General features: G+C 47.1%; 2 protein-coding genes across 7 annotated transcripts in view; both read right to left on the bottom strand.

Annotated features, from left to right (window-relative positions):
* MYORG (myogenesis regulating glycosidase) overlaps positions 1-7,504 on the bottom strand; it is a 37,499-nt gene extending 29,995 nt beyond the window's left edge. The window contains exon 1 of the mRNA XM_005903033.2: positions 7,095-7,504. Coding sequence (XP_005903095.1) covers positions 7,095-7,229 — 135 coding nt within the window. The 5' untranslated portion in view covers positions 7,230-7,504. The remainder of the gene's footprint in view (positions 1-7,094) is intronic.
* A 183-nt stretch (positions 7,505-7,687) lies between these two features.
* FAM219A (family with sequence similarity 219 member A) overlaps positions 7,688-15,524 on the bottom strand; it is a 60,382-nt gene continuing 52,545 nt past the window's right edge. The window contains exons 3-6 of one of the 6 annotated variants that reach the window (XM_070375455.1): positions 13,859-13,961; positions 13,519-13,599; positions 12,815-12,869; positions 7,688-10,614 (exon numbers count right to left, since the gene is read on the bottom strand). In XM_070375455.1, the coding sequence (XP_070231556.1) occupies positions 10,456-10,614; positions 12,815-12,869; positions 13,519-13,599; positions 13,859-13,961 (398 nt within the window). In that variant the 3' untranslated portion in view covers positions 7,688-10,455. The remainder of the gene's footprint in view (positions 10,615-12,814; positions 12,870-13,518; positions 13,600-13,858; positions 13,962-15,524) is intronic. The other 5 variants (XM_070375454.1, XM_070375458.1, XM_070375459.1 and 2 more) reach the window with 5 other exon arrangements.

The raw sequence follows: 15,524 nt of genomic DNA, 5'->3' as shown, positions 1-15,524 counted from the left end.
TGGGACACCCAGCAAAGTCAAATACTGGAAAGGACTTCCTCATCATGGCGGGCAGCAAGGTGCTGAGGTGGTGATGCTACCACACTTCCCCTGTGTGATCTAAAAAGCAGAGGCTTCTCTTGGCCAGGGGTGAGACCTTGCTGCTCCTAGCACTCCTGCTGCTGCTGCTGCTGCTGTCGCTTCAGTCGTGTCTGACTCTGTGTGACCCCATAGATGGCAGCCCACCAGGCCCTGCCGTCCCTGGGATTCTCCAGGCAAGAACACTGGAGTGGGTTGCCATTTCCTTCTCCAATCCATGAAAGTGAAAAGTGAAAGTGAAGCCGCTCAATCATGTCTGACTCTTCACGACCCCATGGACTGTAGCCTACCAGGCTCCTCTGTCCATGGGATTTTCCAGGCAAGAGTACTGGAGTGGGGTGCCGTTGCCTTCTCCCCTAGGGAAAGAAGGCAGGGGCTCCTAGGCCCCTGAAAATCCCTCAGCTGAAGGGCCTCTTGGATCCTGCATGCCAACTGAGGTTTTGTTCTGTGGGCAGATACTGCACAGTCATACTCCATATGGGTGAAGGGGCCCCAAGACTTAGCACTCCCCTGAGTTTTACACACACACACAAACACATGCACATCCAGACACATAGATCTGTGCACCCAGATACACTCATAGACACACATACAGATGTACATCTATGCAAACACAGTCAGACATCCTCACGGATCCATAGACACTCAGACATGCTCACAAACCCACAGACGTGTGCGCGTGCACATACACACGTAGTCATTTAAAAGAACCCACAGGTATCTTCAGTGTTTCCCTTTGAGGCTTTCCTCAGATATTTATAATCTTTGATTGTCTGTTCATGAATAGGAGACTATAAAGACTTACTGAAGGCTTTGAGCTGTGGGTGGGCATCACTGTAGGCTGGTCTGGCTAGACTATTTGTTGCAAACTCTGTCAGTATCTATAAGTCTTTTCTTTTGGGTTGATCAGATCTCTCTGAACTCTTTCAATCTTTGGCTTGAGAGTTGTACCTGGCTGCCAGTGTTTTGAGAACCTAGTGGAAAATAGGGCTGCTGGGGGTTTTAGCATTCAGCATATGGAGGTTCACCTGTTTTCAGTATGGTACCCTGACCTTAGCTGGGCCTGGAATTCCCAGTCCTGAGATCCTTGCCAGAAAATAAGCCTTCTGACTTTTGCAGAGATGGGCAAGTAGTCACCCTATGGCATGGAGTAGAGGAGGGAGTTAGTGGTTTTAATTGTTTCTTTTTATTTTGTTCAAGCCAAGCATTATGCAGGATCCTAGTTCCCAAATTCCGCCAGCCAGGGATCAAACCTGTACACTCTGCATTTGCAGCATGGAGTCTTAACCACTGGACCACCAGAGGAGTCCCTTTACTTGCTTTTTAACAGCGTTCAAATCATTGTTTCAGCCTTGGTCCTGTCCCATATTCAGTTTCAGGAAGCCTAATATTACTAATTTCTGAACCTTTTGAAAATTCCGCGGTTTTAAATTGAATTATGCCTTGTGTTTCCCACTGTTAGCTTTGGGTTCAGCTTTCTCAGAACTGTTGTCAGTTACTTAACTATCACACTTTCCAGCTTCTGAAATTTTGTTGTCATTGTCCCACTTTTTCACTATTTTTGTGAACTGATGTCTTAAATGTCCACTTATTGTCGTTTTAGAGGAGTTTTAGGAAGGAGTCAAAACATGTGCTCAATCTTAACCCAGAGAATTATAATCCTTTATACATTCTACATATTCTTTTGTCAGTTACAGGTTGCAAATATCATCTCTCAGTTTATGGCTTATATCTTCATTTTCTTTTTGGTGTCTTTTGATGAACGTATGTTCTTACTTTTAATATAATTGAATTTATTAATCTCTTAGGTAGTGCTTTTGTGACTTAGGAAATCTACCCATAATCTAAAATAATGGAGATAATATATAACTTCTTCTAAAGCTATACAGTTTTACTTGCTATATTTAAGTCTTAGTCAGGAACTGCTTCTTGTGCTTGGGGTTAATTAGGGATCAATTTTATTTTTAATCCACATGGGTAATGAGTTGTCTCATTGAGTAATCTACCTTCTCCCACAAATTTTTAAAGTATTTATTTACTTGGGTGTGTTGGGTTTTAGTTGCAGCACACGGGACCTTTTGTTGTGGGGTGGGGGCTTCTCTAGTTGCAGCATGTAGGCTCCAGATGGCACCAGCTGGGTAGTTGCTGTGTGCAGGCTTAGTTGCTCTGCAGCATGTGGGATCTTAGCTCCTCAACCAGGGATTGAACCTGCATTCCCTGCATTGGAAGGTAGATTCTTAACCACTGGGCCACCAGGGAAGTCCCTCCCACATATTTGCAAAGCTACCCCATCCTGATACATCTTTTCCCATAGCTTTATTTTCAATCATCTCTGTTGCATATTGTTTCCATTTATGTGTGGCTCCATTTCTGGTCTATTTTATTCCATTAATCAGTTTGTGCCCTTCAGTAATACTATGCTTTATGAATTTCTATACATTGGTAATAAATATTATTATCTGATAAAGCAAGTCCTCATTTTCTTCAGGTGTGTTTTAGCTAGTCTTGGGCCTTGGCTCTTCTCTATAAATTTTAGAAACAGGTTGACAAATTCTTCAAAGAATCTTATTCAGATTTTAATCAGAATTGTATTGAATCTCTATGTTAGTGACTTTTCCTCTCCAAGAGAATGCTATGACTCTTCATTTAAATATTTTCTTAAAGTATTCAAAGTTTTATAATATTATCCATACAGTTTTGCATAGACTGTTATTTATTTCTACTTTTACTCTTTGATGCTCAGATGATATATACTTTAAGATTATGCTTCCTAAATACTTGTTTTTGATGTAAAGAAATGTGGTTGACTTATCTTATATTCATCTGACTTTCTAAATTCTTATTTGAATAATTTTCAGATTCTATATGTACAACTGTATCATCTGTGAATAATTGAATAATGACAGTTTTTATAAAAATTCCTTTCCTATCCTTGTATCTTACATGATATTGTTTTCCAATATACAATTTACACGGTATTGTTTTCCAATATTTTGGTTCTTTCTTTAAATTTTACAAGTTAAAATCATTATAATGATTTTCTGTGGACAGTTTTGCTTAAATTGATCTCATTTACCAATTTCTTAGCTCATCATTCCTTCTTGTATCTCACATTTTCCTTTTGTGATTAGTATATCCCTTTCCTCAAAGTATATCCTTTAGAAATTCTTTTATAGTAGATCTTATGGTAGTAAATGTTTTAATTTTTATTTGCCTGTGTCTTTATCTTATTTGTTTATTGGTGTTGAAAGGAAGATGCGTTGAAAATAATTTCTCTCTGCATGTTTTTAAGGTCATCTCTTAAGCTGGTGGTATGCAGTTTTGAACAAGTTACCTAAGAATCCTTGGATTCGTTTCTCGTTAGTTGTGGAAAATTCAGAGCCTTTTCTTCTGAATAATGCCTATTCTCCTTTCTGCTCTTTCATACTAGGACTCTGAGTAGTTGTGTGAGATCTTCCCCTTCTTTCATGTTGCTTAATGTTTCTTCCATATTTTCTCTCTGTCTCTCTGTACTGCATTCTGGAAAATTTTATTTCATTCTTTCACTTTACTGACAATCAATTTTTTCTTTTTTTAAATTTTGGCTGTGCCTGGTCTTTGTTGTGGCACATGGGCTCCTCTCTAGCTGCTGTGTGCGGACTTAGCTGCTCCACTGGCATGTGAGATCTTGGTTCCCTGACCAGGGATCAAACCTGAGTCCCCTGCATTGGAAGGCAGATTCTTAACCACTGAACCACCAGGGAAGACCCTCACTGACACTCTTAAGCTGTGACTAATTAGCTCTTTAACCCATCCGTTGAGTTTTTGGTTTTAACATATGTATCTTTTATTTCTAAAATTTCTATTCATTTAAAAATTTGTCCTTTTAAGAACATAATCTCTTATTTCTTGCTCTTTTTGATGATTTCACACTTTATTTTTAAAGACTCATAATTATTTTGTATTCTTTGTTAATTCCAATATCTTATGTCCTCGGAGGTTTAAGGCTGTTGTTTATTGTTTCTACTGCCTCTGTCATGTGGTGGTGTGTTTCCTTATATCTCTTATTATGAGCTCAGATTTGAATGACTGTACTTTGAAGGGTATCTGGACACCTACATTGAAGATATTTTCCAACACAGAATATATATACATGTGTGTGTGGGGGCTGGAGGGGGGGGCAGGGAGCCAGGGATCATTGGATTTTCTGGTTCAGTTTGGGAATTACAGGTTTAGGTTGCTCCATCTTGCAGCTAGTTTAAGGCTTAAACTCCTGCTTGTAGTACTAATAGTGGCATTTGTTCTCAGGGCAATCCTGTCGTCTTAGTATACTTACCACTCATCTCCACTGACAGTCCAAAACCAAATAAAAATTAACTTTTATGCAAGACCTAGTTGTTTGGAAGCAGGAGCGTCCTTCAGGGTTTTAGACCACCATACTGTCAGAAGCAGAAGCCTTTTCTTTCATTATTAATCCTACTACTATCTAACTTTCATTCCTTTCCACTCAACGAAGCTGTATAGTCAGGTGGCTAAGGGTTACTACAGCCAAGAGATCCCTTTCTGTGCTGACAACATTCGATACTGAGCTTTGTCTAATAATATTGCCTTTGTTGGTTTCTCTTGGATTTTTCCTCCTATCACTGTCTCCTTTCATGGCTCTTCTTCCTTTACCTACCCCCTGAATATTGATGTTCTCCAAAGTTCTGTCTTTGGCCATTTTCTTACTCTTTTTTGGCAATCTGAATTACTCCTATGATTTCAGCTACCACCTATATGTTGATTTCAAAATCTATGTCTGCAGCCCGGACCTCTTTTCTTTGCTTCGGATAAGTATATCCAGCTACCTATCAGACATCTTTACCTGGAAGTCCTTGAATATTTTTGCCCCCAGAAGAACCCCAAACCTCTCTCTACTGTGCATTCCAAATCTCAGTTGGTGGCACTGCCATTCCTCTAGTTTTCCAGAGCCCTAAACCCAGGAATCATCCTAATCTCTCTCATCTTCACATCCAGATGGTGACCAAGATGTGTTGACCTACTTCCTAAAAATTCTCTCCTATTGAGTTTGGAAAAGCAGGCAGGCATTTTCATATCTTGCTGGTGGGAATGTAGATTATTATGACCTCATCACAGCAATTTGAAGAATATATCCAAAGTTTTTTGGATGTGGCCTTTCTCCCAACAGTTTCATATCTATGAATTTATCCTAAGAGAACAGTTGATGTACACAAAGAATGTACAAGAATGACTATACTAGCAAACTTTTATAAGCAATCTAAGTTTCCAATAATATAAAATTCCTGAACTATATTTTGGTACATTCATAAAGTAAAACACCATAGTTATTAAAATTACATTATTGAATATTTTTGACACAGGAAAATGTACTTGATAGATGGTTTCGCAGAAAAAGCAAGATTCAAAACATGGTCTACAACATGACACCACCTTCATCAAATTTTTTTGCTTCCTAAAAGGGCACAGGGTAGTAAATTACCAGTGGTTATTCTGGGTAGCGAGAATTATAGGCCTTTTTCTTTGTGCTTCTCTTAGTTATCCCAATTTTCTGCATTGGGCATATATTTATTTTGTAATTACAAAAATAATGTTTAAAATGTCCTCCTATTCAACAATTCCCCTTTTCACTGCTACAGACTCTCCTTATCTCCCACCTACATCCTCTCCCCTTATCCTTCATCTCATGGGGCTTCCTGCCCTCAGTCCCAGTCCCTTCAATCTCCTGCCACTGTGGCCAGAGTTGCTTACAATTCAAGCATGACACTCCCAGGATCAAAAACCTGGAGCATTATGACCACATTTCGCAACACAACCTGTGGCTCTTCATGGTCTGCAGGCTCCTCTCTTACCGTAGGGCTGGTTTCTCTCTCTGCTCTAGTCCTTAGTAGCTGGTGGGTCGCCGCCCCGGTGTTGCCCATTTTTATATCTCTTCTGCTCAAAGCGTCCTCCTCCTGGCTCTCTTTTTTAAAATCAATTAATTTATTTTTTGACTGCACTGTCTTTGTTGCTATGCATAAGCTTTCTCTAGTTGCAGGCTCAGTAGTTGCAGAGCATGGGCTTAATTTCTCCGTAGCATGTGGAATCTTCCTGGACCAGGGATTTAACCTGTGTCTCCTGCATTGGCAGGTTCGTTCTTAATGACTAGCCCACCAGGGAAGTCCCTCCTGGATCTCTTAGTAGACCCACCCTTCAGGTCCCTGGAGTGAGCTCTTCTTTCTGATTCTTCTACCACCACAAGCCTCTGCTGTTGCATGTTTCACATTGGGCACTTTGTTCATTTCTTACTGAGAGCTCCCCAGAGGCAGGGCCTGGCCCTACCTGGTTGTAACCGTACTGTACCTGGCACACGTAAGTACTCAGCAAAGTTGTGTTGGATGGTACACACAGATAATCTTCCTTGGGCAGAGTCACAATTAGACTCACACATCTCCTCTCCATTTTGTGAAGCTGCACACCCCCACTTGGCCACCTGTCTTCCACTACAGGAGACTGTGACATGCATGCATAAAAACATGCCTGTAGGCACAGCCCACAGGCAGCCTCAGGGCCTTTGCACTTTTGATCACTCTGCCTGGAATCCTGTTCTTTCAGTTCCTCACATAGCTCAAAGGTGAGCTAGTTGTTGCTCACTTTTCCAGGCTCAACTCAATGTCACCTTGAAAGAGAGAGAGAGCTCTTCCATCACTCTCAATAGAAGTAGCTCTCTCTGACTTTTCATTTCCAGTGCCATGTTTATTTCCTTTACAGAATTTTGGGCAATCTTGTTTATTTCTTATCATCTGTATCTCTCCATCCCCTATCCTGGTGGAGTAGTAAGGTACCATGAGGGCAGGATCTTGTACTACTTTATATATATTATTAGAAGTTCTATGCCTAAGCAAATGAATCACATACACACAAAACTACAAATAATTACAAACACACAATGACAGCCACACCATCAGTCTTCCAGACACCCACAGCCATACATTCTGGACTGCACTCCCCCAAACCTCCCACACCAGCTTGCCACTTACCGGGGTCACAAACTTGTTGGCTTCCCAGGCCCACAGAGGTGGGTCCTTGTAGACCTCCTTGATAGAGGTAGGGGCCCTGTAGGAGTCACTGTAGGTGCTGATGGGGGTCTTGGTCTTTCGGGAAAAGAGGAACATAGTGGGGTCTGGGGGACACCGTGGTGGGCTCTACCTACCAAGGGCTCCTGCAAGACATCAGTGACCACCCCTTCTTTTCCAGACAGCCCAGCAGGTACCCCTAGCTGCTGTGACCCCCTCCTGTGGAGGGTCTTTCAGCTTCCCTCCCTCTCAGCCTTCTTGCTCCTACCCCACCCTGATTCCCTCTCTACGATGGGCACTGCCCATTATGATATCATCTGGCTCAGCCCCATCTCCGGGGGAGGTGAAGATTGACTCCCCACCCCAGTCTCTTCCTGCCTTCAGCCTCTCAAAAGGGCCCAATTTCCAAGAGTTCACAAGGTCCCCAGAGACCTTCTAGGCCAAGCTTCTCACTGTGGTGAAGAGGAATGGAGATTCTGAGGGGTGAAGCTCAGAGGGTCAGTTATCTGCCCTTCCCGGCCCATCTGCCCCTGGCCCCGACCCCAGGTAGGGAGCTGAGGCTAGCTTTGTTTGATGCTTTTAATATCATTATTTGTGTTACACGATACACAACCAAGGATGATGGTCAATACTGCGATGGAAATGTTAAAAAAAATATTATACACGGCTCATGTCTTCCACACACCTTCCTGGAAATAAATTAGTGAGCACGGAGAAACCTGGCTGGGTGGCAGCCAGTGCTGAGGGCAGGGAGTGTTAAGGCAGTATCTACAAGGGGGAGGGCGACAGGGGCAAACCAAGGCCTCCGTTCTCCCCTCCAACCTCCTGGGTAGGAAGGTGGGAACTGCGCACTCTCCCTACACCCAGAGGGTACTAGCCACCAGCTTCCTACTTCTCTCCACCACATGGCCTCAGCGAGAAGCCCCTGTCTGCCAGGGGATTAGGTATATCTTGTGGGGAGGGAGCCTTTCCCTTGTTCCTCAGGGCCAGAGAGGTTGAGCAGTGGGCCAGAGTCACACAGCATGTCAGCAGCAAACGCAGCAGTCTAAATGAGCCCTGGTGGGGGCCCTGCCTGGAAAAGAGGAGGTACCCGTGTTCTTGAAGGGTGAGTCAAGGAGCCTGGGGTGGTGGTAGTAGGAAGCATGGCTCTGGTGCCCAGATGACAGGGGGTGGGTCTGCTGATCAGGGTGGGAGCAATGGGCTCAGATGGGGGCCAGTCTGGGCCATGTGAGTCCTGCAGTGACTTCTCTGTCCTTTGCCTCCCTTTGGCATTTCCTCATCATCTAACCAGGGTCCCTGAACTAAGAGGAGGTGGGGTTGGGTTGGAGAAGTTGAAGGGAGCTGGCAGCCCCTGGGTGTGGTGCAGGGAGAGGTGATACCCTTCCTAAGCCAGCAGCCTTGCTCTCTCTTCTCTCTGCCCTCTCCCCTTTCCAGCCTCCCAGGACAGCAGCCAGGGACTGGGCTGTGGGTGTGGCCTGCGCACACTTGCAGCATGTGAGTGGTATGTATTAGAGTGGACTGGCCAGCGTGTGCGGGATGGGGTCAGCCTGAGGACTGGCCCTGGGATATGAGGTTCAAGGAGCAGAGACCTGAGCGGGTGTAGGCCATCTGAGCTTTCGTTTTTCTTCACCTGGGGCAGGTCTGTATTGCCCAGGCCCAGGAGAGGGCCTTGGTCCCCTCCTCCCTCTTGATTTTCATCCTCAGCTTTTCTGGCCACCACCTCCGCCCCTCCACCAATGAGTAACAGTGGCAGAAGCAGCAGTAGGTACACACATGCTGACTCTCACACACCCCATAGATACAGCTATACACTGTATGCAGCTACACACGTAGGTACAGTTACACACACAGGTACAGCTACACACACAATAGATACCCACATATACATATACATTCACAGACACACACACTCACATTCCCCCAAAGATCCACATGTATTCAGACATACACAGGTCCCACAGGAACTTGCCCCTCTTTTCTCCACACAGACATGCAGCTCAGGAAGACCCCAGGTATACCTGAAGACACCCAGAGACCTCCCTATCCACCTCCAAGGAAATTCCTGTGAAGAAATTTCTTCAGGTTTGAAATAACCTTCAAAATAATTTCAGATGCTGCTCACTATACCATGGAGGAAACAGAAGGCCCAGAACATAACTGACTTGTTGGTTGAAGAGGAAGCATGCTGGAGCGAGGACCAGAACTCAGACTTCTGACCCCCAGCCCAGGGCTGTTGGTCCACTGAACTGCTGAGCAGCCTCTCACACTGTTAACAGGTCACACAGTCATTTCCCCACCCTGGTCACCACAGTCATCTAGAGAGACAGGCCCAGCCCAGAGATGCAGACACACGCTCTGACAGCTCCAGGTGCACACACATTCTGCCAAGCCATCCCCACCATACACCTGCTGCCACTGTATTCTCCCAGGCTTGCTTTCTTGAAGATTCTTCCTGGGGAACAGCCTCTAGGATCTTGTGCTAGAGTAAGACCACAATGGGGCTTTTGAGGCCAGCCTTACCTCCTGCTTCCAGCCCAGGACAGATGAACAGAACAGAAATGTGGGGGGCATGGGAAGGGGTGCAGAGAGATAGATGTGTTAGTTAGGGGCAGCTGAGGACGGATCACACCACCTAAACTCTGGCTGTCTCTAAGGCCCACCTCACCCGCCACACAATCCAGACAGCAAGGAAGGAGGTGAATGGGGCAAAGAGGAGGAAGATGGCAGTGATCCGATGGATGGGGGACAATATCCCACTGGGCAGCTTTGCCAGACTTCCCATCTGGAGATGAGGGGAGAAACGCAAATGGTACATGGGCCAGCAAGGGAGCATGTGGAGGCGGCTCTGTGGGGCTGGGCCCTGACCCTGTTGGCCTGGACCTTTCTCCCTCCCAGCCCCTTTCCTTGGCTGGTGCTGGGGGTTCCTGGCTTCACTGCGGTGGAGCCAAACCCCTGGCTTCGTGATCCTGCCCCTTACTCATTACCGTTAGCCTCCACGAAGTCCAGTCACCCCTTTCCTCCACCAGACAGGCTTCAGGGAGGGGGCAGGATGCTGGGCAAGGTCCCCCAAGTAACTGAACAAACAGCCCTCCCCTCCTCAGCCCCCCTGGGTGGAGAGAGACCCGGTTTTGGTTTCTCCGGCTCCATGAACACACAGAGGTACACGTCCTACCATAGGAGGAAGCAATGACTGTTACGAGGTTGGCGGCTGTAGGGGGCGCGGGGCCCCGGGGGGCAAGTGGACGAGCAGGGGAGGGGTTGGCCCCTGCAGGGTCCAAGCTCGCCCCTGGCGGCCCCACCCCGGCGGCCGCAGCGGCCCCGCCCGCTACTGGATGTGGCAGGCGGTGGAGGACGTGGCCTGGCAGCACATGCAGGTGGGGTTCACGGACTTGGGGGGAATGAGGTCCAGGTCCTCGTCGTCGGGGATTTCATCTAACCGGTAGCCATCCTTCAGCAGCTGGATGTTCAAATCTTGGTTGATCTGCTGTAGACAAAGGGGAGGGAGGTCAGGTTCGGGGCCATCCGCAGGCACCAGCCGTTCACACCCAGCCCTGTCCCATCCCTGGCTCTCCAGAAACCCCAGGCTTTGCACCTCCTTTTAGGCCCAGCCTCATTTCTGGCTTCCCTTACAGGCACATCCTCCTGGGGCTCCACCTGGCGCTGCTACTCACCCCACCCCTTTCTAAGGGCAACTTCCCACCTCAGGTCCTGCTTCTGTTCGCCCGTCCCTTTCAGGCCCTCGCCCATAAGCTGTCGCCTCTATGTCACACCCCGTTGTAGTTCAGGGCCCTGTCCCAACCTGGGTCCGAACCCTGCCCCTAACCCTGTGCGCCCGCCACTGGAGGTGGAATCAGATCTTAGCCCCACCCAGCACCGGCTCCACCTCAGTTCAGGCGCGTCTGACTCTTTGCGACCCATGGACTGCAACACACTGGGCTTCTCTGTCCATCACCAACTCCCTGAGTTCGCTCAATCTCATGTCCATCAAGTCAGTGATGCCATCCAAACATCTCATCCTTCTCCTCCTGCCTTCAGCCTTTCCCAGCATCAGAGTCTTTTCCAATGAGTCAGTTCTTCACATCAGGTGGCCAAAGTATTGGAGTTTCAGCTTCAGCTTCAATCCTTACAATGAACATTCAGGACTGATTTCCTTCAGGATTGACTGGTTTGATCTCCTTGCAGTCAAGGGACTCTCAAGAGTCTTCTCCAACACCACAGTTCAAAAGCATCAATTCTTTGGTGTTCAGCCTTCTTTATGGTCCAACTCTCACATCCATACATGACTACTGGAAAAACCATAGCTTTGACTAGACAGACCTTTGTTGGCAAAGTAAAGTCTCTGCATTTTAATATGCTGTCTAGGTTGGTCATTGCTTTTCTTCCAAGGAGCAAGTGTGTTTTAATCTCATGGCTGCAATCACCATCTGCAGTGATTTTGGAGCCCCCCAAAATAAAGTCTGTCACTATTTCCATTGTTTCCCCATCTATTTGCCATGAAGTGATGGGACCAGATACCGTGATCTTAGTTTTCTGAATGTTGAGCTTTAAGCCAACTTTTTCACTCTCCTCTTTCACCTTCATCAAGAGGCTCTTTAGTTCTTCTTCACTTTCTGCCATAAGGGTGGTGTCATCTGCATATCTGAGGTTATTGATATTTCTCCCAGCAATCTTGATTCCGGCTTGTGCTTCATCCAGCCTGGCATTTTGCATGATGTACACTGCATATAAGCTAAATAAGCAGGGTGACAATATACAGCCTTGACGTACTCCTTTCCAATTGGTACCAGTCTGTTGTTCCATGTCCAGTTCTAACTGTTGCTTCTCGACTTGCATACAGATTTCTCTGGAGGCAGGAAAGGTGGTCTGGTATTTCCATCTCTTGAAGAATTTTCCACAGTTTATTGTGATCCACACAGTAAAAGGCTTTGGCATAGTCAATAAAGCAGAAGTACATGTTTTTCTGGAACTCTCTTGCTTTTTCTACGATCCAGCAGATGTTGGCAATTTGATCTCTGGTTCCTCTACCTTTTCTAAATCTAGCTTGAACATCTGGAAGTTCATGGTTCACGTATTGCTGAAGCCTGGCTTGGAGAATTTTGAACATTACTTCACTAGTGTGTGAAATGAGTGCAATTGTGCAGTAGTTTGAACATTCTTTGGCATTGCCTTTCTTTGAGATTGGAATGAACACTGACCTTTTCCAGTCCTATGGCCACTACTGAGTTTTCCAAACTTGCTGGCATATTGAGTGCAGCCCTTTCACAATGTCATCTTTTAGGATTTGAAATAACTCAACTGGAATTCCATCACCTCCACTAGCTTTGTTCATAGTGATGCTTCCTAAGGCCCACTTGACTTTGCATTCCAGCACTCAAGGTGAGTGATCACATCATCGTGGTTATCTGGATCATAAAGATCTTTTTTGTATAGTTCTTCTGTGTATTCTTGCCAACACTTCTTAATATCTTCTGCCTCTGTTAGGTCCATACCATTTTTGTCCTTTATTGTGTCCATCTTTGCATGAAATGTTCCCTTGGTATCTCTAATTTTCTTGAAGAGATCTCTAGTCTTTCCCATTCTATTGCCCACTGCTCTGCTCAGGGTGTTTTGGTGTTAGCCCCACCCCTTCCCCTATAGGTGGTCCTACTAAGGTGCGTTTAGGGCAGGAAGCAGTGGGGCCTCACCTCAGCAGAGGAGTAGCCAGAGGAGGAGTATCTGGACATGTCAAAGTCATCATCACTGGCCGCAGAGGAGAAAAGGCAAAGAGGAAGTGATTTCCAGACATTAAATAGAAAACTCTCTTTACCCTCCCCCACATCAGTCAATACTGCCCCCTCCCCCCACACTTTCAAATAAACGCACAATCTTAGCAGAAACCATGCTTGCTGTGGGAATGCAGTTTTAAGCCAGGTTCCTTAGCCCCACCCTTCTAAATAGTTACTACCCTTTTTTTTTTTTTTTTTTTTTTAGTTACTACCCTTAACCTCTTTCTAAATCAAGCTGCTACTACCCTACAGCCTTGCCCCTCTTTTTCCTAGGTTCAAATCACCTGGGTTTGTTGGGTTTTCCCAAAGTCTAGATCTAGGTAGGTCTGTGCCCCGCAGTAGGGCTCCTCCCTCAGAGTGGGCAGGGTACCACGGCATCAGGGCCCATTCTAGGGGCAGCTGCCAGGTCAGCTGTCCTGGAACAGCAGCAGATTGCACTGATCCCCTTTTCTGTCTCTGCTCCCCCCATCTCCATTCTTTGGGGATTCACCCTTGGAGAGCTCCTGGCTGAGGGACACCCTCATTCTGACAGTAAAGCAGGTGTGGCCTGTTCAGCCCACTTGTTTATTCCCATTCCCACACTGCTCTGGCTTGCCTGGCTGCCCCGATGTCTCCATACACACCTGTCCGTGTCAAGGGCTACCAGTGGTTTCTCATCCGGGCTCTGGTCAAGCGAGGAGTAGCCTTTATTTGGGACAACCAGCCTGGGTGGAGAATTTGAGGGACTGGATTGGCAACTGAAGCACACCAGCATGGCAAGGAACTGGGTTGGGCCACACCCTACAACCTCCCTCTCCACCCCCACCCCACCCTACCCCATCCCACCCCACCACCTTGATCCGATGAGATTCTCTCCTCTTAGAGAGGAGCTGGGCCTGAGGAGGGAGGGAAGAGGGGAGGCTCAGAACCAGTAGAGACAGGAGCCGGCTGGCAGGGTCCTGGTGGGGTGGGGCGGGGCCCTACCTTGTCCGGGCCATGACATTGTTCTTCTTGGGTTGCTGGTTGACAGGGCTACCCATGCTGCCATTCTTCAGGGAGCCCTTCCGGGCCAGCTCCCGCTGCTTCTCTGCAGGGGAACATGGGAAAGAAGCTGTGTCCTGCCACCAGGGCCAACCTGCCTTACCACTCAGGACAGCCTGGGCTGGCCTCCATGGTGAAACCCCTTGCTTCTCTAAGAACTGAGGCAAGGATCCAACTCTAGGCCCTGCATCTTGAAAGAGACAGTGCTTTGCTCTGCCCAACCTGAGGAAGATAGTGAAGGGCGACAGGAGGAGGCTGACCCCCACCTTCCAGGAACTGTACTCCCAAGTGGGCTAGCTAGCATGTGTTTGATCCAGAGAAAGGCTGGAGAGGGAGAGATGGAATAGAAGGGTGGCAGGGCTTCCTGCAGGTGACACCTTGAGGTGGAGTGTGAAAATGTTAGTCGCTCAGTTGTGTCCAACTGTGTGTGACCCCATAGACTGTAGCCCACCAGGCTTCTTTGTCTGCTAGCTTCCGCTAGGCAAGAACACTGGAGTGGGTAGCCATTCCTTTCTCCAGGGGGTCTTCCCAACCTAGGGATTGAACCTGGGTCTCCTGCACTGCAGGCAGATGTTCTACCTTCTGAACCACCAGGGAAGCTCACTTGAGGTAGAGAGAGGAGGGCATTTGAGGAAGGAAGGGTAGTGTATAGAAAAGTGCATTTAGAAGTGAGTGTAATAAGTGTGGATCTGGACCGGATGGAAGGATGAAGATGGAGGAAGGTCAGGTTAGAAAAGTTGGACACATTTATTCAGTCATTTATTTATTCAGCAGACATCTGTGTCACCAGTCACGTATGAGATCCTGTGCACAAGGGACTGGGGGCCCCTCTGATTACAGACTTGGAGCATGAAGGCCTGAATGCCAAGCAGAGGAGTCTGGGCTCAATGGAAAAGGAAGAGAAGCCGCTGAAGGTTGTGGAGCGGGAGGGGCAGCATGGGGCAGGCAGGGTAAGGGCAGCAGGCTGGGGGAGCCCTCTGCCGAGACTACTTCTGACTCCTCGGTCAGCCTGTGGATTCTCCGAGGCTCTAGAACCTACCAGATTCATGGGACTGGCAACCAAGGGACCCAGTGCCTGGTGTGTGGCTCTGCTACCAGATGTCAGTTTCTGCCTGGGCCCTACAGGAGGCCTGTCTACCCATTCCTCCTCCTCACAGCAGCTCCGATACCGGCAAAAGGACTGCCAGGGGAAAGCTCTCACAAAACAACAAGTTCCGGAGAGGAAGGATGGGATGGGCATTTATAGCTACTGTACTCTGGAATTTTCTCGACCTCCATGTCTCTCATCTCCCACTCTCTAACCCTCTTTCTTTGCCCTGCTCATCTGTCTCACGCCCTCAAACCCACCTCCACCTCCTTTCCCCGCAGGCAGCTGCCATTACCACCCCAAGCCTCTAGGGGGTGCAATTTGCCTTATAAGTTCCTGGTGGGGACTCTCCTCAGTGCAACTGGGATAAGGCTGTGAATTTTTCTAGAGGAGCTGTGGTGGTAATACAATGGTCAGCGGGGAAAACGTTGTTTTTAAAAGCATGCTGGAATTGTTTGAAACAGTGAAAAAATGCTAATAAACTGCAAAAGCAAACTACAGACTACAATGCAACTATTAAAA

This window comes from Bos mutus, chromosome 8, assembly GCF_027580195.1.
Source record: "Bos mutus isolate GX-2022 chromosome 8, NWIPB_WYAK_1.1, whole genome shotgun sequence".
NCBI lineage: Eukaryota > Metazoa > Chordata > Mammalia > Artiodactyla > Bovidae > Bos > Bos mutus.
Note: the sequence above shows the minus strand (reverse complement) of the source record. Positions and strands in the feature narration are given on the sequence as shown.